This window comes from Mustela nivalis, assembly GCF_964662115.1.
Source record: "Mustela nivalis genome assembly, chromosome: 5".
In the NCBI taxonomy this organism is placed as follows: Eukaryota; Metazoa; Chordata; class Mammalia; order Carnivora; family Mustelidae; genus Mustela; species Mustela nivalis.
The window spans coordinates 118,297,250-118,322,598 of NC_139024.1; the positions used below are offsets into that span (position 1 = coordinate 118,297,250).

Below are 25,349 nucleotides of genomic sequence, written 5' to 3' on the forward strand. Positions count from 1 at the left end.
CCGGAGTTTGGTCTCTCCCTCCTTCAGGAGCTTCAATGCTTCATAGTCCCAAGTGGGCCATATTCTCCCTTAAGTTTTCTGTTTCCTGTGATTTCCCCCTCTACTTTCCCAAGCCCCCATGTCCGCCACCAAGGACAAGCCAGAGTGGGATACAGCACCCTCCAAGCACTAGCAGCTGCAGTTCGGAGCTCTGGCCTTTCTGAAGGGGAAAATGGAGATCAAGCGTAGCTAGAGGAAGAGGAAGTGCAAGCGCGCCTACCGATAAACTGACTTAACCAACCTAACCCGCCCCTGGTCCATTCCAGAAGAGCTCACCCGGCTCAGAAAAGACACCTGCTGGGGTGATTTCAGCGTAGTGTGGGCGGGGTTGTCTAGTAAATCTCTTCCATTCTGGAAGGGCCTCGGTGTGTGACGTCAGCAGTTGCGGAGCAGTTTAGGCCAACACAGGTTGCAAGGGGAGGCGGGGTTTGGATGAGTTCCTCCGCAGTGCTCAGTCGAGCAAGGAGGTGCTGGCAGAAAGGGCGGTTGCTGTGGGTGGCTCTAGGTTAGGGAGACCATTGAACCAGGAAAGGTCCTGAGAGACTACGTCGAAAGATTCAGAGCCTGCGCCCTCTCCTTGGTGCCCCCCCCCCCCGCAGGTATATTCTGTTGCCGGTTGCCCCACAACCTGTCCTCAAGCCTCACTGCCCCCGCATACTTCCCCTTTCCCCTAATTTTATAAAATGATGCTCCTATGAACACCTCCAAGCCCCGGAGGGGAAACAACTCCCAGCTTCTTGCTGATTTGCAGCTTTCTGGCTAAGGTTAAGCCTTTAGAAGATGCAACCCCATACCCACTTCGTAACTGTTTCAGAGGATGCCCAGCGGCATGTTGGTGTCTCTCACTGGAATCTCAGTACCGAGGGGGCTTTCGAAGCCGCTTCCTCTCTTTTTCCTTTTCTTCCGACAGTCTGTCTTCACCCATTGTTTCTCCAACTAACATAACGGCTGAACAAAGAAGCCTGTCCCCAATAAGATGTTTCTGGTCTCCAGCCGCCCACTGGCCTCTTCTTGGAAAGGGCAGGGGGATGTGGAAAAAAAAAATTCTGGTTCCCTCCCCTTAAGGCTGAGGGCTTTCGCTTTCGCTTCCTCCTCCGACGGTTTCTGGGTCCCAGGCGACAATGGCGTTGCTGGAGGTGTGCGGAGCCCCCCGAGGATTGTGGAAGGATTGCGCTGTCCCGACCCTGGGAAGCCAGTTTCGCTCGGACCCTGGACACTACAGCTTCTCTCTGCGGTCTCCGGAGTTCGCCTTCCCCCGGGGAATGCAGGTCAGGGCTGTAAAGAGAATCTGGGGTGAGGGGGAGACGGGGAGGAGGGCACAGAGGAAGGGAGGGTCCCCCTTGAGACTCCCCAGAGGGGCCATCCTTTAGTGAAGGAGAACCACGTCCAGGGCCCGTGCCAGGGAGGAGGACACGTGGAACATAGGGGCTGATCGCCTGCCTGAGGATTAGAAAGTACAGATTAGGGCAAAGACTTAGAGGTGTGGTGGAGGGAGACAAGAGAGCTTTCCAGCCAGCTCTCCCTCACACAGGGATCATGAATCGCGAAGCCTTTCTCCCGGGGGCTCTCATGGGCCCTGGAAAACGGGGGAACTTTGCTAGCCTCCTCTCAGACACTCACTGTTGTGCATCTTGGCTCAATCACCTTGTCTAGGTCTGGGGCATCGCTTCTGTAAAATGAGGATATTATTAACAAATTGTGTTGTGAGTGTTAAATGACCTACGAGTGGAAAGAAAAAGCGCATTAAAGTCGCCCTTAAAATGTTTACTTATGGTGATCATTTATTTCCTTTCATATCTATTGTGCTGGAAGATGGAAGAGGTTGGTGTCATGTGCTTGTTCTTTTCCTTCTCCCAAGTCAGATCCTGGTAGAGATTGGTTATTAACTGTTTCGGTTATTCATGGTTGGAGAATTTCTGCTCATCTCCTCACTCCCAGACTCTTGTGAAACTTCTTCTGGAGCCTTGTGTTTCACAAGTTTTCAGTGCCCCTTCGCCTACCTTTTCTCTCTAATCAGCCCAGGGAATTCTTCCAGTCCCTTGGTGGGAATGGTGAAAGGAATGTTCGAATTGAGATGAACCATGGCACTACCACTCTGGCCTTCAAGTTCCAGCAAGGAGTGATTGTGGCAGTGGATTCTCGGGCTACGGCTGGGAGTTACATAGGTGAGTGTGTGTGTGCGCCAAGCAGCTGGAATCTGGGGAGCTGGGCCCCTCTCTGGGCAGGAGGCCCACATCTGCATCAAAGCAGAAGCAGATACTAATTTTGGATACACAGGAAGAGCTGTGGGGTCCATCCAACTCTCTCAAAGCTCCATCTTCTTCCAGCCAGCACAAGGGTTAACAAAGTGATTGAGATTAACCCTTACCTGCTTGGGACCATGTCTGGCTGTGCGGCGGACTGTCTGTACTGGGAGCGTCTGCTGGCCAAGGAGTGCAGGTAGGCCAGGTCTCCTATCCCCTTCCTAAGCCCAGGGGTCAATGGTGGATCCTGGAACCCCCAGATCACTGTTCCTCATCCTTTCCCCTGGGGCTAACGTAGCATCTTGGTGTTAATGTAGCATTTCACAAAACAGCCTTCTGTTGATTCGAAAACCTTCTCCCAAATCTCAGCCTGTGCTCTTGCCAATAAGCCAGATAGATAAATTGTCACTTATTTAGCACTGATGTCATAAACCCTGATGGGATGGTGTCATTTACTAGGATTTCTTTATGTGGTTTAGATACTTTAAATTCCGAATCTCTCCCTGATCCTTAGATCCTACCAAACCATTCTTTTCAAATACTTATACTTATCTCTTTAATTATTTCCTGCACATCAAGCAGGCTGCTCTCCGAGAGCTAGACTTCTCCTGTCCCCTCTGAGTCCACTGCCCCCACCACCCTGTTGTACCCAGGCTGTACTATCTGAGGAATGGGGAGCGTATCTCAGTGTCGGCAGCCTCCAAACTGCTCTCCAACATGGTGTTCCAGTACCGCGGCATGGACCTCTCCATGGGCAGTATGATCTGTGGCTGGGATAAGAAGGTGGGTGCTCTCCATTCTTCCTATTTTCCCATGACAGGTGAGAGACTGATTCCCCATCATACACACCCACTCTCTCCCTTATAAGATGCGTGGCACGTAGAACACTGGGTTATAGAACTGTTCCAGCATACCCGTGGACGATTTCTGGGTCCAGAGGTGGACCATTTTCCCGTAAGCTTGTTCCTTTGGATAAAATAGCTGACTCCAACTTTTTCCCCCTAAAGTTCTATGATTGTTACTAAAATGCTGGTTCAAATGTTCCTGGGTAATGCTTATTCTTTTATCTACTTTTATGGCTCACACTTGAACCTGTATGTTATTAAAAACTCCCTCTCCAACTCCAACGGGAAACTCCTTGCTTCCTGTAGGGTCCTGGACTCTACTATGTAACAGAAGATGGGACTCGGCTCTCAGGAAGTATGTTCTCCACTGGCAGTGGGAACAGCTATGCCTATGGGGTCATGGATAGTGGCTATCGACCTGATCTCAGTCCTGAAGAAGCCTATGAGCTGGGTCGCAAGGCTATTGTTTATGCCACCCACCGAGACAGCTATTCCGGAGGTGTCGTCAACTGTAAGAGACACACCCTACACACCCCTAGATGGGGAAGGGGGATTTGAGATTGGGAGAGTTAGAGGGGATAAAGTGGTAGGGAAGAATCTATCTATCTTTCTTCCTTTCTTCTTTCTTTCTTTCTTTCTTTCTTTCTTTCTTTCTTTCTTTCTTTCTTTCTTCTTTCTCTCTTTCTTTCAGATTTATTTATTTACTTGAGAAAGAGAGAGCAAGCATGCATGGGAGTGGGAGGAGGGGGCAGAGGGAGAGAAACTTCAAGCAAACTCCCTGCTGAGTGTGGAGCCTCATGTGGGCTCCATCTCTTGATCCTGAGGTCTTGACCTGAGACCAAACCAACAGTCAGACGTTTAACTGACTGAGCTGCCCAGGTGTGGGAAAGAGGTTTTCAGCATCCAAAGAGGGGCATTGAAGTCCCAGTGATCAAGTATGTGTTGAGAATATGTTTGGGAGTATGTTATTGTCACCTTCCACATAACGCCATGAACAGGAACTTGCTGGAGTGAATGGTGACTCCCTGTTCTTTCTCATCTGCCCACAGTGTACCACATGAAGGAGGATGGTTGGGTGAAAGTGGAAAGTAGAGACGTCAGTGACCTGCTGCACCAGTATCAGGAGACCAGTCAGTAATAGCGGAGGCTGAGCACGCCTTTTCTGGCACAGCCTGGCCAACTCAGGAACCTGGGCTAGTTTACACTCCACAGGAGAGGGGAGCCTTAACCTGAGCCCTGAGGGAGAGAACCAGTGGGCATTGTGAATGGGGTGGAGTTTACCCTCTTGTGTGTTGTCTGTTTCAAGGAGCATTCCCCTTACCCCACACTCTGGGTGCCCCACTAAGCTCAATAAAAGAAAATGGTTATTAATGCCTCTGTGTTGCTGCTGAGTGGACTTGGGGCTGGGGCGTTTGTGGGGTGGGGCAGGAAATAGAGAGGCTTTCCCTGAGAGCAGACCTGAGCCCCAACCTAAGAAATGGGGCCTCACCAAATATTTCTGTTGGGTTTTCCTTCCACACTCGTCCCTCCATGTGCTCAGGAAGGCCGGTCAAGGTCTGTAGACACATATTTGCCATATACTTTAGGTTAAGGTCCTTTTTATAGGAATGCAACCTGAAGACTCCTGTGTGGTTCACTGTTAATGGTTTGCTTGTCTGGAGCAGAGTACTAGAACGACTTGTTTTTGACGTTGTAGAGTCAGATGAAAAAGCAGCCACCTCACGTGTATATGGTGATTGGAAATGTGGTACATTTACCTCAAATAACATTTTGGGGACACTGGATATTGAATGCAGAGATGGACATTAGGGGTTCAATTTCATGATATGTCATGCTCAATTAATTGCAAGATGACAGGACCATGGCTAAAGAGGACTCCCTCCTTGGAAAGGGAAATATGAGGAAAAAGTAAGCAGGTTAGGAAAATGAGAAAGACATAACGAGTTTTTCTGAATCATGCAAGGAACATGGACAATGTCCCCTCTTAAGGAGAGTCAGTTAAAGAAAAAACTTGAAATCAATTAGCAGCTGAACAGGGAGCTTTTGTTTCCATTAAGGACAGAGTCTCCTGATCTCCAAATCTCAGAATGGCAAGCTTGGAGAAATTTTAATAATCGTCTACTTGGAATACACCTCCCCCTTTAAACTAGAAGTGCCTCATTGGTAAACATACCAGTAACCTTTCAAACAGGTGGTTTGGAATCCAAGTGATCCTTCTTCCTTTGGGGGTATTTTGAATTAGGGAGGTAGTTTCAACCTGAAGAGTTACTTCTGGAATAAACAAACCAGCATGTTCCATAGGTGGGTTCTGGGTCAGGCAGGACCTATAGAATCCTGTTTACCCCTTAATCAGTGTTAAAATAGACAAGGAAACAAAGTGCATCCTCCTCATATGCCAGAGGTGCCCCACAACTTAATCTGAAACACACACCTGGAGGCACCTGAACTTGTGCTCTGCCCAGGGAGCTGTATTGAGGAGGGCAGGTGAAGGTAAAGAATAGGGGCCTTTCCGCTCAAAATCTGTGTAAGTGGAAACCTACTGAGGCCCCGGTCAAAGTGTCTGGGACTTTCTATTTAGAAGAGGTTCTGAGTGCCTCTCGCTCAGATTCTGGCTCGGTTTTGATCCCAGACTCTAAAACTGGAGCTGAGGATATAGGAAGAGGCAGTTCTCAAAATAGGATCAGAGCTGAAGGCAAGAAAATCCAGCGGTTCTCCAAATATAAAACATCTCATTCCTTGAAAGAGCTTTGCTTTAATTAATGAACTTAAAACACTTTGCAGGAGTTTTCTGCTACAGAGTAACCGCTGCTAAGTGCAAGAAGTTCCCTGAGGGGCGGGGCGCGTCCCGTGTGCGCCCGGCTTGGCACTGGGCTTCCGCGGGCGGCAGGTGTCGTGCGTCCCCTGCTGGTGGCTGCCCTGCCCGAAACCGGGGCTCGGTCTAGGGAAGCGAAAGCGAAAGCGGCGGGCGCCGGGACGCCCCCGCTTGCAGAGTGCCGCTGGCAGACTGAAGGGGAAAACGAAGGAGAACCAGGACGAGCTGATTTCAGAGCTCGGTGCTCAGCACGGAGACGAAAGCCCCCCGGAGCTGCAGTCCCGAAGCCGCCGCGGGTGAGTTCGCACGGCCCAGAGCCGGGAGCGCTACCCGAAGCATCCCAACCCGCCACCCATTCGCCCCCACCCCCCCGCTGCGCTCCCCCTCCCCCCGGCCCTTTGGCCTCCCGGAGAGTGCGAGGGAGCCGGGCGGGGACCGCGGGGTGGCTCTTCGGAACTCGGTGGCGGCGGCGGCGGGCTGGACGTAGGGCGGGTGTGTGTGTGTGGGGGGAATCACGTTTTTTTTTTTTTTTTTTCCTTCTTTTTTTTTTTTTTTAAAAGGCTGAGGCTCCCTATGACGGGCAGAATGCCTTCTGTCATAAGCCGGTCGTAGTGATGGGCACCGGGGACCGAGGGGATAATTCAGGGTAGGGGTGGGTAAATTGAGAAGCTGACGGACGCGTTGAGCGGAGTCGGGGTGGTGAGCATAGGGCCAGGATTGGGACCCCATCTCCGTCATTCCTCTTCTCCCCCTAGATAAGACCATGCGGTTCTCTGACCTGAGACCCTGCGCCTTCCTGCTGCTGGCGGACTCGGCTCTCCTCTGGCTGCTTCAGGGGACACTGGGGGCTCTCCTTCCCCCGGGGCTTCCAGGCCTTTGGCTGGAGGGGACCCTGCGACTTGGAGGGCTCTGGTGCCTGCTAAAGGTGGGAGGACTCCTGGGATTGGTGGGAACACTGCTGCCCCCGCTCTGTCTGGGGACCCCCCTGTTTCTTTCCCTAAGGGCCCTGGTCCCAGGGGCCTTGAGTGCTCCCCCAGTCAGAGTGGCTTCAGCCCCCTGGAGCTGGCTGCTGGTGGGGTATGGGGCTGCGTGGCTAAGCTGGGCCATGTGGGCTCTGCTGAGCTCCCCAGGAGCCCAGGAGAGGAAGCAGGGCCAGGAGAACAACACAGACTTGATGTGGAGGCTGCTGAAGCTCTCCTGGCCAGACCTGCCCTATCTCGTTGCAGCCTTCTGCTTCCTTATTGTTGCCGTGTTGGGTGAGTCTGGAAGGGGGCATTGGGAATTGGAGGTGGGCAGAGGTCCTTGGTGCCAGCATCTTCATCTGTTCTCCTCCATGCTGCTTTCAGGTGAGACATTCATCCCTTACTATTCCGGTCATGTCATTGACATCCTGAGAGGTGATTTTGACCCTGATGCCTTTGCCAGCGCCATCTTTTTCATGTGTCTCTTCTCCATTGGCAGGTAGGTGATCCTTAATTGGGTTCATTTGCTAGCCTCACGTCTTTACAGGGGCCCTCCATCTCCTGACTTTGTTTTCAGATCCTTTAGTACATGAAGCATAAAATACTTAAACCAGAATATGTGTGAAAGTGTTTATTCACCGTTCTGTTTCACACTCTCAGCCCTCTTTCGTTCATTCACTCTATTTACCCAACATTATGCTTCCAATCCATACTTGCTTCTCTTTGCTGAAGCCAGCTCCTCGGAAGCGACTCCCAGACCCATGTTTCTACACCCAGCTCTAGTCTTGTAGTTCACCTCTCTTCTTGACATTGCCATTGGACAACCCACTGTCATCTCACACTCCACATACCCAGACCTTCATATGTATCATACTCCCTCCTGGTCTTCTTGAAAGTGGCTCCCTCTTTTATTCCCATGTACGAAACAAACAGGGTCCTAGGCTCCAAGCATCAGTATTGTTGATGCCTTCCTGATGTTCAGACACTAGCCCCACTGTTTCCTGCTTTCAAAGTGTTCCTCCTGTGGCTCTTTTCTGGCCATTCTCACAGCGATTGCTGGAGTTCAAACCCTCCTCATTTTATGTCTGACTATCCCAACAGCCTTCTAAACATGGAAACCATATTTTGTGAAATACTTGCTTCTATCTTTTTCATTTTTCCTTTAAGTTTTGTTATATAAATGGTTGGCCTAAGAGGAATTCTCAACTTCAGGGACAATAGATGTGAGGGAACAGCATGTCTCTGGGGCTCCAGAGAAGAGGAGGGCAAGGGAATTCATTGCTGCAGTTCCCAGAGTAAAGTAGGAAGGAGGGCTTTGGCATGGGGGGGCGGGCAAGAGACCAAGACGGAGGGGGAGGGTAGAGGAACAGCACTGAAGAAGGTGGGCTCTGGGTCAGGCAGGACCACAAGCTATTTCTCTTGACATGTCTTCGTTTCTATTATGGTCTTCCCTATGTCTAGCATGGAGTGAGCGCCATAGATACTCGTGAATTTGTATATGTTACGATTTTGTTCCCACATCTAGCTCTCTCTGTCCTGTTTTTCCTGCCTCTGTTTGTTCCTGCCCCTCCCCTTGTCTCCCTCTCTCTCTCTGCTTCTCTTCTGCTTCTTATGGTGCACTTTCTCCAACCTTGTATTTATTTTCATTCTGTGATTTCTCCTTTGCTTCTCTCACTCGTTCCCTCCCTCTGTGCACCTGTGTCCCCTTCATCCCCGTTCCCACAGCTCACTGTGTGCCGGCTGCCGTGGGAGCTGCTTCACCTTCACCATGTCCAGGGTCAACGTGCGGGTCCGGCAGCTGCTTTTCTCCTCCCTTTTGCGCCAGGACCTCAGTTTCTTCCAGGATACTAAGACAGGTGGGGCCTGGAGTCCAGGTCTGGGATTCCCCTGGACCTTTCTTGCCTCTCAGTTACCCTCCAGCCCATAAACAGCCTCTCTTCCCACCTGCACCCATGGTGCCAGGGCGAGGAGCTGCTGAGCTCTCTTTTGGGGTGGGGTAGTGAGGTCGCCTCCACTGGTCTCTGCAAGTGAGGGGGTGTGTTTAGAAGAGGGGGCTGTGTCAGTGGGGACGGTCGGTGGGGGCAGTCTCTGGGTGTTCTGCTTTACACATGGTTTCCTCACTGGCTCTGTCCTCCCCAGGGGAGCTGAATTCGAGACTGAACTCAGATACCAAATTGATGAGCTGCTGGCTTGCTCTGAACGCCAATGTGCTCTTGCGAAGCCTGGTCAAAGTGGTGGGGCTGTATGGCTTCATGCTCAGCCTGTCCCCCCGGCTGGCCCTCCTCTCTCTGCTCAAGGTGCCTCTGGCAATAACAGCTGAAAAAGTGTACGATGTCCGCCATCAGGTACGTGGGGATGTTAGGGAATCCCCAGGGCAGAAGAAGCTCTCCTAGAGGTCTTCTCTTCTCAGCCTCTAGAGCAGTAGCTCTGACAGGCTTGAGAAGGGCCCTAGGCCCTGGGATTTTATGTAAGTGTGTGTGTGTGTGTGTGTGAGAGAGAGAGAGAGAGAGAGAGAGAGAGAGAAGAGAGTGGGAGAAGAAGAGGGAGCATTTTTCTAGAAACAAGATAACCTCCTACTAGATTCTCAAAGGAGTCTGGTCGTGCCTTCCCCACAAAAAGATTAAAAATGCTGTCTTAGAAGATTTTAAGCAGAGTTTCCCCCTTTCTAATCAGGGGAAATCAATTTGGGTCGAGTGTAGAGAAAGTAGAAAAGTGCAGCCAGGAAGTCCTGAGTCTGAGTATCAGCTCTCCTTTCTCTCTTTTTAGAAAAGTGGCGGTAAAGTTTAAATAACATAAAATTGACCATTTTTACTATTTTTTTATTGTGCCATTCAGCGGCATTAAGTACACTCACATTGTTGTGCAAGGTTCACCACTATCCATCTCCAGCAACTGTCTCCATCTTCCCAAGCTGAAACTTGGTACCTATTAAACAATAACTCCCCACTTCCCCTCCTCCCAGCCCTTGGCAATGACAGGTCTATTTCCTGTCTCCATGAATCTGATTACTCTAGGTATCTCATGTAAGTGGGATCATGCAGTATTTGTCTTTTTGTGTTTGGCTTATTTCACGTAGTGTACTGTCCTCCAGGTTCATCCCTATTGTAGCACGTGTCAGAATTCTCTTCCTTTTTAAGATTAATACGCCATTGATGCTTAGACCGCGTTTTGTTAATCCATTCATCTCTTTCCGGATGCTTGGGTTGCTTTCACCTTTTGGCTATTGTGCCATGCTGCTGTAAACATGGGTGTACGAATATTTGTTCGAGTCTCTGCTTTCAGTTCTTTTGGGGATATACCCAGACCAAGAATTGCTGGATGTTATGGTAATTCTGTTTTTAATATTTGGAAGACCCACCACCACAATGGTTTTCACAGCACCCGCACCTTTTGACATTCCGCTTGGCAATACACAAGGGTTTCGATTTCTCCCTTTCTTTTCCAGCACTTATCTATCTTCTGTTTGTTTCTTTATTACAGTCCCCTGTACTTATTTAGCTTACAACTCAAAGTTTCTACCTTTTGTCTGCTTTCCTCCAGCAGTCCATTCCCCACCCCTTCCTCTGGTCTCTGTTAACTATGAATCTGATCTCTCTCTCTCATTCTCTCTCTCTCTCCTTTTTTTTTTTTTTTTTGAAGAATTTATTTATTTAATTGACAGAGAGAGATCACAAATAGAGAGGCAGGCAGAGAGAGCGAGAGAGAGGGAGAGAGAGAGAGAGAGATGAGGAAGCAGGTTCTCTGCCAAGCAGAGAGCCTGATGCAGGACTCCATCCCAGGACCCTGAGATCATGACCTGAGCCGAAGGCAGAGACGCCCGATCTCTTTTTCTATGAAAAAAATTTTTTTTGTTTGTTTAGATGGCACATATAAATGAGATCATACAGTATTCCTCTTTTTCTCTGGCTGATTTCACTTAGCATAATGCCCTCAGGTTCCATCCATGCTGTTGCAAATGGCAGGATTTCCTTCTCTTTTATGGCTGAGTAAAATTCTGCTGTATATGAATATGCAGCGCTTTTTAAAAAATAGCAGCCATCCTAATTTTCATGAGGTGATAGCTCACTGTGGTTTTGATTTGCATTTCCCTAGTGACTAGTGGTGTTGGACATCTTTTCATGGGCTTGTTGGCCATATCTATATCTTTTTTGGAGAAATGTCTTTTTAAGTTCTTTGCTTATTTTTTTAATTGCGTTGTGTTTTACTTGTTGAGTTGTAGGACTTCTTTCACTATTCTGGATATTAGCCCCTTATCAGATACATGATTTGGAAATGTTTTCTCCCACAAAAGTTTTAAATTTTGATGAAGACCAGTTTTTTTTTTAATTTTAATTTTTTTTTTTTGTTGGCTGTACTTTGTGTTATTCCAAGAAATCATCACCAAATCTAGTGTCATGAAGCTTTGCCCTGAAGTTTTTTTCTAAGAGTTTTATGGTTTTAGCTCTGGTTTAGGTTTTTATCCCCACCTTTTGTTAACTAGCAGTGGCTCTTTAGGAAAATGATCTCTTCTGGTTTCATTCAGATGCTGCGGGTGGTATGGATTCCCTTAAATGAAGGAGCAAATGGGGAGCCTGTATTCCCTAGTTCTTTTGGAAAGAAATGTAAGGAAGAGGGGAAAAGGACAGTTAGAAATTTTTATTTATTTTTAAAGATTTTATTTATTTAATTGACAGAGAGAGAGAGATCACAAGTAGGCAAAGAGGCAGGCAGGGAGAGATAGGAGGAAGCAGGCTCCCTGCTAAGAAGAGAGCCCGATGCGGGGGCTCGATCCCAAGACCCTGAGATCATGACTGGAGCTGAAGGCAGAGGCTTTAACCCACTGAACCACCCAGGCACCCCTTAGGTAGCTTGGGGGAGGTCTCTTGTCTTCTGCCCCATTAGCCCCTTATATCCCCCCCCCCCCCCCGCCCACTTCTGCAGGCACTGCTTCTGGACATCCAAAATGCTCTGGCGAAAGCAGGACAGGTGGTGCGGGAGGCTGTTGGAGGGCTGCAGACGGTTCGCAGTTTTGGAGCCGAGGCGCAGGAAATCCGTCTCTATAAGGAGGCCCTGGAACGGTGCCGGCAGCTGTGGTGGCGACGAGACCTGGAACGTGCCCTCTACCTACTCTTTCAGAGGGTGAGGAGATTGTGTGGCTGGGGCTAGGAGCCAGAGAGGGACAGGGAAGGCAGTGGGGTCCCTGCTGCTCTGTGTGGTGGACTCTTTTTCAGGGCTTTCTTCTCTCCCTGCAGACGGTGCACTTGGGAATGCAGGTACTGATGCTGAACTGTGGGGTGCAGCAGATCCTGGCTGGGGACCTCACTCAAGGCGGGCTGCTCTCCTTCCTGTTGTATGAGGAGGACATGGGCCATTATGTGCAGGTGAGTCAGGAGCCTGGACATACTCTCACCAACCCCCACCCCCTTCCCCAGTTTTCTCTATGGCCCCTGGGCCTGGGCCTTTGTTTGAGCTCCTTAAAAATACAAACCAAACCAACCCCCAGCTCATTATATTATGGAGAACTTCAAATTTATGCCCCCCAAAAAGGGATGAACTATAATGAACCTGCATGTACGCATCACCTGCTTTAAAATTACCAACTCATGGCCATTCTGTTTCAACTCTACCTCCACCCATATTATTTTGAAACAAATTCAAGATATAGTTTTATCTGTAAATGCCTCAGGGCATATCTCTAAAACATAAATATTTAAAAAAATATAACCAGGAAACACATTACACCAAAAAAGTGTAACAGTAGTTCCTAAAATTTATCAAATACAGGGGTTATATTTCCACTTGTCTCATCCATGTAACATATGTGTCTATATTACATTTATCTCTCTCATGTATGTCTGTGGTAGCATCAGCCATTAATGCTCAATGCCTAGATCCATTAAAATCATTAGGGCTTGCAAGACGGTGACACTCTACCATTCCTCCACTTAATAGCTGGAATACATCTATCCAGGGAGACTTACCCTGGTCCACTCTTTGATAACCCAGTGGTACAATTTGAGTAGGAAAGGCAGAATAGCATTTGGGTCTTTTCCTAGATTTACCAGTTTTCAAAAATAGCTACTTCACCTTGGTGGTTATTTTATAATTTTCCTACATATTTGTGAAACATCTTTTATGTATGAAGAGCTGTGCTAGGCACTCTGGTGGCTAGAGTGGCAGAGATGAGGTGGGCATAGTGCCTGCTTTTAAGGAGCTCCCTGTCCAGTTAAGGCAAAACAGAATGGTGCACAAGTAATACGGAGCGGGAACTGGAGGGTATGGGGAAGAGAATTAGCGCTGAACCCGAGTAGGGACCTCTCTGTCCTTTACGTTGCAGATTGGTTCGCCGGGGCCTTGGGTTGCCTTTAAATTCCATCTGAATTGCACATTTAGGGGGAGGGAAGCCTTTTCGGATGAGGGGAGGTATCCCCTCCGAGTCCGCACGAGCCCATCTCCGAGTACGAACACTGCTACCAAGCCTGACCTGGACAGAGTGTGGCAGGGGAGCGTGCGAGGAGCTGGGGAGCTGGTTTCTGGTGAAGCTGCATTTGGGGAACTGACCCCTCCGTTCCTGTTTTCCAGACCCTGGTTTACATGTGCGGCGATATGCTCAGCAACGTCGGGGCTGCGGAGAAGGTGTTTCAGTACCTGGATCGGAAGCCAAAGCTGCCTCCGCCGGGGACGCTGGCCCCTCCCACTCTGCGGGGACTGGTGGAATTCCAAGACGTCTCTTTTGCGTATCCCAACCGCCCCGACCAACCTGTGCTCAAGGTGCCTGAGAGGGGCTGCAAGGAGGGAACCCGGACCACGGCTCCCAGGCGGCACGGCCTGTAGTAGATCCTTTGTCTCTGAGAGGTTGATCTCCCCCCCCCCCCCCCCGACAGAACCAGAAGGCGAGGTCCGTGGGGCAAGTCTCTGAGTGTTTCTCGGCTTTTCTAGGGGCTGACGTTCACTCTACGCCCTGGTCAGATGACGGCTCTGGTGGGGCCCAATGGGTCCGGGAAGAGCACAGTGGCTGCCTTGCTGCAGAATCTGTACCAGCCCACCGGGGGACGGCTGCTGCTGGATGGGAAGCCCATCTCCGAGTACGAACACTGCTACCTGCATCGACAGGTGGGTGGTGGTGGTCAGAGGGGGTGCGGTGAGGAGGAACAGGAGATAGGAGGGAAGAAGCATGTGCGGAGAGCACGGGAGATCCGTGGGAAGAAACATGGAGCACATTCTAAGGGAGCTGGGCCAGGAGGAAAAGAGGATCCTTGCCCCGGGGGCTTAACACACCGTCCCCTGTTTCCATCCCCTCTGCGCAGGTGACTTCGGTGGGGCAGGAGCCTGTGCTCTTCTCGGGTTCAGTGAGGGACAACATTGCTTATGGGCTGAAGAGCTGCAGTGATGAGAAGGTGATGGCAGCTGCCCAGGCCGCCAATGCCCATGGCTTCATACAGGAGTTGGAGCACGGACTGAGTACAGGTACCTTCCTTCAGAAGAGGAGCTGGAGCTGCTTCCTGGGGGTATGGGTTGTGTCTGCTATTTCTTTGCCCGGTGCTTGGCTCCCACTTTCCTGCCTTCCCCGGCACTGGGAGTTTTCTAGTTGCGGGTCCCGGTTGGGAGACAGCCCCCGGGGGTAGTAGTGCTCCCTCTCTTGGGCCAGCCAAGAGAGGTGTCCAACAGGTGTCCACCCCTGCCCTCCTGACATAGGCTGGTGGAAAGACCAGCTGTGCGTCGTCCCTGCTCATGGGGAGGACGCTGTCGTGGCCACTTGTGTCTGAGAAAAGGTATTTCTCGGATTCCTCAGATGTAGGGGAGAAAGGGAAGCAGCTGGCTGCGGGACAGAGGCAGTGTCTGGCCATTGCCCGGGCCCTTGTGCGGAACCCACGAGTCCTCATCCTGGATGAAGCCACCAGTGCTCTGGACGTCCAGTGTGAGCAGGCTGTGAGTCCTGGGGCGGCAGGCAGTGGGACCTGAGGCTCATGATTGAAGGACCAGTGTATGCAGAATTGGGCAGAGGAAGACAAATGGCCCACTAGTGGAAGACTATCTATGCTTTTGCGGGGGGTGGAGAGTGGAATGGAGAGTATGGGGTGTGGGAACAGCCCCTCCTTTTCCCCAGTTCCCTTTACAGCGGGACAGCTGAGAGAGAAGAGCAGTGCAGACTTTGTCGTCTTTCTCATCGTTCACATCTTCTTTACCCTGTGCCACAAGAGATACTGCCCAGTTGCGATATGGTGCCCATCCTATTCTTATTTTTCTTTATTATTTTTTTAAAAAGATTTTATTTATTTGAGAGAGAGAGAGTGAGAGCAAGTGAAAGAGCTCAAGCAGGGTGGGCAGCAGAGGGAGGGGGGGAAGCAGGCCCCCTGACAGGGCTTGGTCCCAGGACCCTGGGATTATAACCTGAGCCTAAGATAGACCCTTAACCCACTGAGCCACCCAGGCCCTTCTTCTTACCCTCTGAGGCATTATGATCCTCCCCCTTCAGCTGCAGGACTGGAAATCGCACGGGGACCGAACAGTGCTGGTGATTGCTCACAGGCTGCAGACGGTGCAGAGTGCGGACCAGGTCCTGGTGCTCAGGCAGGGTGAGCTGCGGGAGCACTCAGAGCTCATGGAGGGCCAGGACCTCTATTCCCGCCTGGTGCAGCAGCTCCTGGAGGACTGAGAGCCCGGGGACACGGGACCCTTCCAGTAGTCATCTCCATGATCCAGAGTAGCTCGTGCTGGGAGTTTCCCTGGGCTTGTGCTGCTGGGTAGTTGTTCCTAGAGCTATTGGCATGGTGGAAGTTTGGACCACGTGTGCTGACCGGGGGTGGGAGAAAGGGGTGTGCTGTCTGTTTCCAAGATCCTCATTTCCCTGCTGCTGAGTATTGGGGCATAATACATCTATTTAAAGTACATTTTCCTTATTATGTAAATAACATGTATACATAGAGAAAAGTAAAACTAACCCTTGTTTCACCATAGGTGACCATAGCTACTGTTCTGCTAGCTACCTGTGTCTTAATCTGTTCTTCGAGATAAATGTTAGCCAGTATGATGTAAATATTCATGAGGTTGCCTTTCTGTGTCTTTCCCCTTTCACACTGATATCTGATATCTGATAACTGATATTTTAGGGGAAGCTAGGATGTGGAGGGGTAGAACACTGTTTCCTAATTAACAGTGTTAATAAAACACTGGTAATAACTACCATTTATAGAGTTTTAATATGATAGGAAGTATGCTAAATGTTTTTCAGGCATTATCATATTTAGTCCTTTTCCTTAAGCCTATGTGGTTGGTTATTATTATCCCCATCTTACAGGTGAGGAAACTGAGTCTCAAAGAAGTTAAATAACTTTCCCAAGGTTACACAGGGGTGGAGTTGGAGTTGAATCCAAGCCTGACCCCTGAGTCCACAACCTCAACCAGTAAATTATATGATGTCGTGTGTTCATAATCTTGAATTCATACTCAGATTCAGTAAAGAGCTCTGAATTCTCTGCCTTCTCTCTAGTCCCGTGGTTATTATAACTTTCATTTAGTCTTAGATGATCTCATCACCAAAGAGGTTTCCCCATCATTGGCTCAGCTCTTCCAGCTGTTCTTTGTGAAGTCATTTTTCTTTTGCAGACACATAAGATGACGTAACTTCCGTAAAGTCCTTAAAGCTCTTCCCTCCTTTCTGCTCAGATCTTCCTCACAGCATGCAAGGTTGTGCAGCTCATTTGCAGCACCCTTCCCTGCTGCATTAAGCTCCCACCGCAAACTTCCTGCCCTCCTCATGCCTGTGCGCCTTTGCATATGGTGTGTTCTTGCTGCTTCCTGAACCACCCTTTATGATTTACCCCAGTCCTTCAAGACTTAACTCGGGTCAGGTCTTCCATTCTGAGCTCAGTCGGAGAAAGTGTCCTTTGCATGTGCTTCTGTTGCCCCAGAGCTTAGCTCTTTCACAGCCTGTAATAAACTCCCCATCCCCTCACCCTTCTGTTCTCCCATTAGACCACGAGTTCCTGGGTGGGGGAAGGCCATATATTTTACTAAGTTTTATATTGACTACCTGACACAGGGCTCGATTCATAGCAGACAATAAGCAAATGTCTGTTGCACAAATGAATAAATCTTCTCTGTCCTCCCTCCACATGCCAACCACTGAAAATTCAGAGCTGTGTGCATTACTGCCTTTTGGGAGGGACTTACCTTTGAAGGTTCCTATTCTAGGAAAGAGAAACTTTCACGTTCCCAGAAACACCAGGTGCTTTCCAGCTCTAGCAATGAACTACCCGGAACTTTTGCAGTTTTGGTTTCTTTTTTTCATCCTGGTAACTGTTGGGAATGGGCAAAGTGAGAGAAAGGAGCTTTCTTATGCAGGTAAGCCTTCGCTTCATTCTGGTGTTAGTGTCTCAAATACCACTGAACTTAAATACCCATGTGGAGAGAGACAATTCTGGCCCAATTTCTTTCCCTCTTAACCAAACGTCCTTCCTCTGTTTATAAAATGGGAATAATCATTCCTGTATGTCCCAACCTTAGGGAAATTGTTGCCCTCAAGGAGGAAGATGATCTGTTAAAATTCTTTGATAGCTTCAGTGTAATGACAATAGCCTCAATATAATGACACCTAATAGTTTAAGCCTGCAAGGTATCTTAAAAATAATAAAGCAGTCAAATCTTTATAGAAAGGGGAACTGGCCTGAAACTGCAGAGCTACTCAGTGATTGAGCTGGGAAGAAAACTCAGGCATTCAGATGGGCATTAGAAAGATGCAGCAGACCTCAGGATCTTAGGGTGTCTGTAAAGTTGGTTATCTGAGGGAAACTCCCAAGTAGACCTTATGTCAGGGATACATTCTGGAAATGTTCCCTGGAGGTCAAAGTGTGGAACTTTGGCAAAAGCCTACAAGTGTGGTTTGTTTGGTAATCACAGATATGAATAATTCTAGTCTGTTCCTGAGTTCTGGTTCTTTTCATTCACCCCGCCTCCCCCCCAATACCATTTGATCTGCCTGCCCCATAACCTCCTCCTCTTGTCACTTACCTTCGGCATCTTTCCCATTCGGTCATATTTTACTCTTTCCAAAGGATGGTATGAATGGAGAGGGGAAACCTTAGGAAACTCTCATAGATTTCTCTGGAGCCCACAGACAACCCATCTGCTTTGCCCAGTGTGGAAATGGCATTGAATTTCAAGTCCTTTTTTCCCCAGCCACGTAGGGTAGGCCCTTTGCCGTTCTCATGGCAGTTGTGATTCAAGAGGAGACTCAGTGCAGTTGTCAGAATTTTGGAGAAAGGAGTAGAAAGTAAGGAAAACAAAGATCTTCCTGGTTTTTGGTGCTGAGTGAGCCAAAAAAGCACCCATCTGATTGAATCTGATGCCCATTTAGTAATCGTAGGAAATACTGGGTTTTGAACGTAGAGTTTTATGGACTTATGAATTATCACAATTCATGTAATTGCCATTACAATAACAATAATCATTCGAGTGCTGTGCTAAGTGCCTCATGTATATCTTTGTACTTTTTCCTCAAGATAATCCTAGGTGCAGGTGTTACTATATCAGTTCTAAGAATGAGAAAATGGAGGTTTAGGCACATTGTCTGGCTCACAAAGCTTGGAAAAGGTGGACTCTGCCCAGCTTTACTACAAAACTCAAAAGAGTTGCCTATACTCCTTCTATCTGCTTACCTTCCTACTAGTCTCTTTAAAAATATATTTATGTGAATAGGAAATATATTAATGGGGTTTAAAATTGAAGAGCCCCAACGAGGTATGTAGAGGAAACCCTCACTCCCATCCTTCCCACGGTTTACTAAGACCCCTTGCACACACAGTCCATGTTCCAAGCTTTATATTTATCTTCTAGGGAAATTTCATGTAAATTTAAGCAAATTTGTGAATATGTTCTTGTGCCCTAGTTTTACAAATAGGTCCTTAGATGCACTGTTTTGAACTTTATTTTTTTATACTTAGAAATATACGACTATATAGCATTCTATTTTATGGAAGTACTGTATTTCATTTAACTTGTCTTCTCCTACTGATGGGTAGCTAGGTTACTTGAAGTCTCTAGCTAGTATAAGTAATGCTTTGTGTAGACATTATAATACACGTATGCAAGAATACCCATAGGGTAAAATTCTAAATGGGGAGCTGCTGAGTCCAAGTGTATGTATATATATTACTAATATTGATATATGTTGCAGAATTGCCCTCATAAAGGTATTCATGCACAGTTCCATCAGTACTATATAAATTTATCTGTTTCCCCACATTCTCATCAACATGGAGTGCTGTTAAATTAGCTTTTTAGGTTTTATCAATCTTATCAATAAAAAGTGACATCATAGGGTAGTTGTCATTTGTTTTTCTTTTATTACCACTTACATAATCATACTAAATTGAGCAAGAAAAATTGGGACACAGGAAACAAAAATGACACATACAACAATAAAAACAAAATATCTGTCTATAATATTGGTAAATCAGAATGAGGAATGAAGAATAACTATAAAAATCACGAACAGATATGACTATGAAATTTAAGAACACGATAGAACAATCACAACATGAGAATGAGGCAGATAAAGGAAAACATTCCAAAGCCTTTGTTTTATTTGGAAGGGGGTAGAGTTTAACTTCAGATATTGCCAGTTTAAAACTATGTTAAAAATGTAGGGGTAAAAATAGAGTTACCCTATGACCCAGCAATTGCACGACTAGATATTTACCCCAAAAGATAGAAATACAGTGATCCGAAGGGGCACCTGCACCCCAGTGTTTATAGCAGCAATGTCAACAATAGCCAACCTATGGAGAAAGCCCAGATGTCCATTGACAGATGAATGGATAAAGAAGATGTGGTATATATAGACAATAGAATATTCCTCAACCATCAAAAAAAATGAATTCTTGCCATTTGCAATGATGTGGTTGGAACTAGAGGGCATTATGCTGAGCGAAATTAGTCAATAAGAGAAAGAAAAATACCATAAGATTTTACTCATGTGAAATTTAAGAAACAAAACAGATGACCACAGGGGAAGGGAAGGAAAACAAGATGAAACAGAGAGGGAGGCAAATCATAAGAGACTCTTAATTATAGGAAATAAACTGAAGGTTGCTGGAGGGATGTGGGTGGGGGCGATGGTAATTGGGAGATGGGCATTAAGGAGGCCACTTGATGTGATGAGTGTTGGGTGTTGTATGTTATATGCAATTGATGAATCACTGAATTCTACCTCTGAAACAAATAAGGTAGGATATGTTAATTAAATTGAATTTAAATTTAAAAATTTAAAAAGTATAGAGGTAACTCTTAACTAGTTAGAATTTAAAATTCTTAAGTCAATAAGAGGAAGTTAGAGAATACATTAAAAATGTACTCAATTTGGGCGCCTGGGTGGCTCAGTGGGTTAAGACTCTGCCTTGGACTCAGGTCATGATCTCAGAGTCCTAGGATCTGAAGTCAACTCTGCTCAGCAGGGAGCCTGCTTCCCCTCTCTCTCTGCCTGCCTCTCTGCCTACTTGTGACCTCTCTCTCTGTGTCCAATAAATAAATAAAAAAAATCTTTTAAAAAATGTACTCAATTGACAAACCATAAGAGACTCTTAATCTCACAAAACAAACTGAGGGTTGCCAGGGGGTGGGGAGTAGGGAGAGGGTGGTGGGGTTATGGATATTGGGGAGGGTATGTGCTGTGGTGAGTGCTGTGAAGTGTGTAAACCTGGCGATTCACAGACCTGTACCTCTGGGGCTAATAATACATTATTTGTTAAGAAAAAAATTTAAAAAAAAGTACTCAATTTACTATAAGCGATGAAAGAAGAAAAAAGTGAAGCAAAGAAACAATGTAACAAAATAGAAAACACAATAATAGTAGAAACTAATTCAGATAATTTAGTAATCCCAATAAATGTAAATAACTTAAGTTTGAAGCTAAAAGAGGTTTTCAGGTTGGATTAACGATACAGCTGTGCCACCCGTATGTGTGGGGGATAGGTTTCAAGACCCCCCCAGTGGATGCGTGAAACCACAGATAATAATTGAATTCCGTGTATACTTTGCTTTTATCTCTCTATATATAGCTATAATAAGGTTTAATTTATAAATTAGACACAGAAAGAGACTAAGAACAGTAACTGATAATAAACTAGAACAAATATAACAATATACTGTAATGAAAGTCAGGTACTGTTCTCTCTCAAAATACTTATTGTACTATGCTCACCCTTCTTATGGTGATGTGAGATGATAAAATGAGTGTATGATGAGATGAGGTGAGGCAAGTGATGTAGGTAGGCATTGTGACCTAGCATTAGACTACCATTGACCTTCTGACCTGTTGTCAGAAGGAGGATCATTGGCTTGTGGTTGGCAGTTGACCATGTGTCACTGAAACTGCAGAAAATGAAGCCGTGGGTAAGGCGCTCACAAAATCCAGTTACATGCTCTTCACATTAATCACAAAGAAAACCTAAAAATATGAAAAGATTAAAATCAAGACGTGCAATAGGATATACAAAACTGACACTAACAGAAGACAATGTTTGTAGTTACTTTGATACCTAAAAATATAGTCAAAGGCCAAAGGCATTAGCAGAAACAAAGACAACCATTGAATAATGGCAACAAGAAGAACATTGTACTAAAACAGACTCAGTCTACACCTAGCAAAAAATACCACAAAATATGTAGGAAAGTATAGGTAGAATTAGAAGAAGAAATTGACAAACAAACATTTTTCTCAACAATTGTAGGTTGAGTAGAAAAATGAGTAAGGATACAGAATAAGCTTATTGATGGCCTTGTCTGTAATATCTGGGAGTCTAAAGCTACCTCACAAAATGGATAAACCAAGTATTCATATTTATAACATATTAAGAGTACAAAGGTAAGTACAAGGAAAAGGGAAGAGGAGAGGAGAGGATGTAGGTTAAACGCACTTTTATGATGTTCATAACTAGTAGAAACTATCTAAGAAAGACGGAGCTAGTTGTATTATATAAGAATAACATTATCAGGACAATCCTCAAATATACACCTTTTAAAATATCTGAAAAACTGCAATTTAGAAAATACGAGACACAAAGATTTTCTAAAAGAATTACTCATATAAGCAGCATATTTAACAGAAAATAATTTCACCTACAAATCACAAATTACACTGAATCTATTTGCTATATAAATTTTAAGTGGGCTTAACTGATATATAAAATAAATAGTTTTAGATTAGATTGAAAGAAAAACTGCTGTTTGTAATATGCAAAAAACACACCTAAAATAGAGTGACTCAGGTCCATTCATTTATTCAAAAAATAAAATGATGGCAAAGGCACAGCAAACAAAAAGGAAGCAGAGGTCACAACACTATTATTAAAAAGATGAAATTCAAATGGAAAAAAATTGAGTGAGGCAAGAAGGCACTTTATAATGTAAAGTGTAAAATTCACAATGGATACATAAGATGTGCATTTAAGTTCTAGATATCACATAAACAACTCTCATAAAGCTGAAGTTAAGGGAGACACAAGGAAAATATTCAGAAATATACTAGTATTAGATGACTTTAATTTACATTTCTCAGTGGACAAAAATAAGTATGATCACAGAAGATAGTCCAACTGAATAAAATTAGATCTGATGTATCTATATTAAATTTTCTTCATTAAAATTAGAGAACACATATTTTCACATTCCAGCAAAACATTAATGAAAATGGGCTACATATTATGGTGCAAAAAGCCTCAGTAAGTTCTGAAAAGTAGAAATGATATGGATAGTATTCTCTGACCATAATGGAACAAGCTGGATCATAATAAAAAAATCAGAAAAGATAAATGCTTCTCCACATAGAAATTTAAAGAAACTGTCTCTTTCTTTATCAGAGAGAAAAACAAATGCAAACAATTTCTAGAAAAATGATAATTAAAAGTCACATATCAAAAGTCTTGGGATATAGCTCAGGCAGTACTCAGCAGAGAATTCAAGGCCCTCACTGCTTGAATCAATTAAAGGAAAGAACAAAACCAAGCTAATTAAGTGAAAAGAACAGCACAACCAGTCACATGAAAACAGGAGCAGATAATAAAAATAAATGCAAAAAAATAAAAATAAAAATAAATGCAGAAACTGAAGAGTCAGAAATAGAAAAATAGAATAAATTCAAAATTAAAAAATTTCAATAAAATAAATAAGCCACTGACAAACTGAATCAAGAAAAAAGTAGAGAAAATAAGAAATGAAAAGACAAAATTAATACAGGAACAGGAAAATCTTAAGAAATTTGTTTGTTCAATTTTATAAAAATAAGCTTGAAAATTTGGATTGAATGAATAATTCTCTTGAAAAATATACCAAAAGCAATGCCTTTAGAGGTAGAATATTTGTATAGAATAATTTCCAATGAAGGAGCAGGAAAAATTGTAAAACAGTTACCCCAATAAAAGCTCCAGGTTGAGATATTCAGGGCAGTGTAATAAAGTCTTCAAAGAAAAAGAAAAAAATAATTCTAATCCTAATTAAATGGTTCAGCAGCAGCAGATGTGCTCTTTTAGTGAAGTGAATATAGTATCAAAGTTAAACTATGACATGAAAATAAAAACTTTAGATGAATTTACTTATTAATACTGATGCAGGGGTGCCTGGGTGGCTCAGTGGGTTAGAGTCTCTGCCTTCGGCTCAGGTCATGATCTCAGGGTCTTGGGATCGGCCCCATGTCAGGCTCTCTGCTCAGCGGGGAGCCTGCTTCCCCCCTCTCTCTCTGCTTGTCTCTCTGCCTACTCGTGATCTCTCTCTCTGTGTCAAATAAATATATAATATCTTAAAAAAATACCGATGCAAAAATCCTTAAAAATATTTACAATATTTTGTTTACAACAGAATTTACCATGAATTGAAAAAACAAACAAACAAACAAACAAACAAACAAACAGGATAGGTTTGGGTTTGTTCTAGACAGCCTTTTTAAAGCTCATAATATGATAGTTTCTGTGGGTCTTTCTTAAGAATAATGAGTTGAAATAAACAAATTAGTAGAAGAAAACACCACCAACATTTGCTTTTCCAGGATGATGTGATGGACAAAACCATCCTAGGAGAAAGGTGTCACATAATAAGCATGAATCAATGTGTTGCATGGATCCACCCTGCCAGCCATCATGTCAAAGAAGTGATAGCTGATTAGAGCCCAGACCTTTGGTTCCTCATTCCCACATGGATTCTCACTAAGATCACAAGTTTGCTTCCGACACTCCCCACATTCTACTGATTTCTGTTGTTTCTCATATTCTTTCCTTCTTACCTTTTCCCTCATGTATCGCCAGGGAAGGAGGATTAGCAAGTATTTTGAGCTGGCAAAATTCTTAGTTAGCTTAGTATAATTTCTTCAACTGAACTGTGTCTCAACACAGTGTTCCTTAAAAATCTGTATTAATTTTCTCTGTTGAAGAAGATTTTATTTATTAATTTGAGAGGGAGAGCAAGGGGGAGGAGCAGAAAGAGAGGGACAAACAGACTCTGCACTGAGCATGGAGGAGCCCCATGCGGGGTTTGATCCCATGATGCTGAGATCATGACCTGAACTGAAATCAAGAGTCAGATGCTCAACCAACTGAGCCACCCAGACACCCCATTTTCTTTCCCATCCTCCTTCCCTCCCTCCCTTCCTTCCTTCTTTTTCTTTTTAAAAATGTTTTTATTTTATTTTTAAATAGGCTCCACACCCCACATTGGGCTCAAACTCATGACCCCAAGACCAAAAGTCTTATGCTGTACTGACTGAGCCAGCGAGGCACTTCTATGTTTTCATTTTCTGTTCAGTAACTCAGAATATTTTTCTGATGTCTCCAAGAAAGTTTATGTTTCTTGTCATAGGCAGGTGTAGGAAGAATAAAATCAACGTAAATGAACCGTTTATTTCAACTTTAAAATCACCAAAATAGTAATTAAAGGGGGATTTTTGTCAGCTAATAAGGAGAATAATGATTTTATACTGCTCTCAAGAAACAATTACATTGGGTTGCCTGGGTGGCCTTGTCAGTTAAGCATCTGACTCTTGATTTCGGCTCAGGTCATGATCTCCTGATCTCAGGTCAATGACCTCATGTTGGACTCTGTGCTCAGTGCAGAGTCTGTTTAAGACTCTCTCTCTCTTGCTCTCTCTCTCTCTGCCTCTCACCATCCTCCTCCTACTCAAGTGTGCACTCTCTCTCTAAAGAAAAGGAAACAGGGCACCTGAGTGGCTCAGTGGGTTAAAGCCTCTGCCTTTGGCTCTGGTCATGATCCCAGGGTCCTGGGATCAAGCCTCGCATCAGGCTCTCTGCTCAGCAGGGAGCCTGCTTCCCCCTCTCTGCCTTCCTCTCTGCCTACTTGTGATCTTTGTCTGTCAAATGAATAAATAAAAAAATAAATAAAAAATAAATAAAAAAATAAAATAAAAAATAAAAAAAAGGAAACAGTTACATCTATCATACCTACCTTCTCTCACTCCTTAGAGAAT

At 45.4% G+C, this 25,349-nt stretch overlaps 2 protein-coding genes across 3 annotated transcripts; both read left to right on the forward strand.

The window, feature by feature from the left end:
- Nucleotides 1-497: 497 nt before the first annotated feature.
- Nucleotides 498-4,498, forward strand: PSMB8 (proteasome 20S subunit beta 8). Of its 2 annotated transcripts, XM_082732650.1 has the most exons (7): nt 498-638; nt 1,105-1,307; nt 2,057-2,204; nt 2,367-2,478; nt 2,936-3,065; nt 3,434-3,638; nt 4,177-4,498. In XM_082732650.1, the coding sequence occupies exons 2-7, from the start codon at nt 1,161-1,163 to the stop codon at nt 4,263-4,265; spliced, it is 831 nt and encodes a 276-aa protein (XP_082588776.1). In that variant the 5' UTR covers nt 498-638; nt 1,105-1,160; the 3' UTR covers nt 4,266-4,498. The 2 variants fall into 2 exon arrangements, 1 of the variants encoding a protein (XP_082588776.1); XR_014312266.1 differs by lacking the exon at nt 498-638 and having other exon boundaries at nt 1,110-1,307; nt 3,434-4,062.
- A 1,234-nt stretch (nt 4,499-5,732) lies between these two features.
- On the forward strand, nt 5,733-19,198 carry TAP2 (transporter 2, ATP binding cassette subfamily B member). Its single transcript, XM_082732566.1, has 12 exons — nt 5,733-6,235; nt 6,695-7,195; nt 7,286-7,400; nt 8,627-8,757; nt 9,041-9,246; nt 11,822-12,019; nt 12,133-12,261; nt 13,463-13,651; nt 13,820-13,993; nt 14,188-14,347; nt 14,673-14,809; nt 15,357-19,198. The coding sequence occupies exons 2-12, from the start codon at nt 6,703-6,705 to the stop codon at nt 15,534-15,536; spliced, it is 2,112 nt and encodes a 703-aa protein (XP_082588692.1). The 5' UTR covers nt 5,733-6,235; nt 6,695-6,702; the 3' UTR covers nt 15,537-19,198.
- Nucleotides 19,199-25,349: the final 6,151 nt, after the last annotated feature.

Bases quoted from the DNA above. Each gene is read 5' to 3' on its own strand.
- PSMB8 (XM_082732650.1), top strand. From the start codon at position 1,161: ATGGCGTTGCTGGAGGTGTGCGGAGCCCCCCGAGGATTGTGGAAGGAT. The intron at 1,308-2,056 runs GTCAGGGCTGTA...CTCTCTAATCAG, and splicing joins CCTTCCCCCGGGGAATGCAG to CCCAGGGAATTCTTCCAGTC. The intron at 2,205-2,366 runs GTGAGTGTGTGT...ATCTTCTTCCAG, and splicing joins TACGGCTGGGAGTTACATAG to CCAGCACAAGGGTTAACAAA.
- TAP2 (XM_082732566.1), top strand. From the start codon at position 6,703: ATGCGGTTCTCTGACCTGAGACCCTGCGCCTTCCTGCTGCTGGCGGAC. The intron at 13,652-13,819 runs GTGCCTGAGAGG...CGGCTTTTCTAG, and splicing joins CCGACCAACCTGTGCTCAAG to GGGCTGACGTTCACTCTACG. The intron at 13,994-14,187 runs GTGGGTGGTGGT...CCCTCTGCGCAG, and splicing joins ACTGCTACCTGCATCGACAG to GTGACTTCGGTGGGGCAGGA.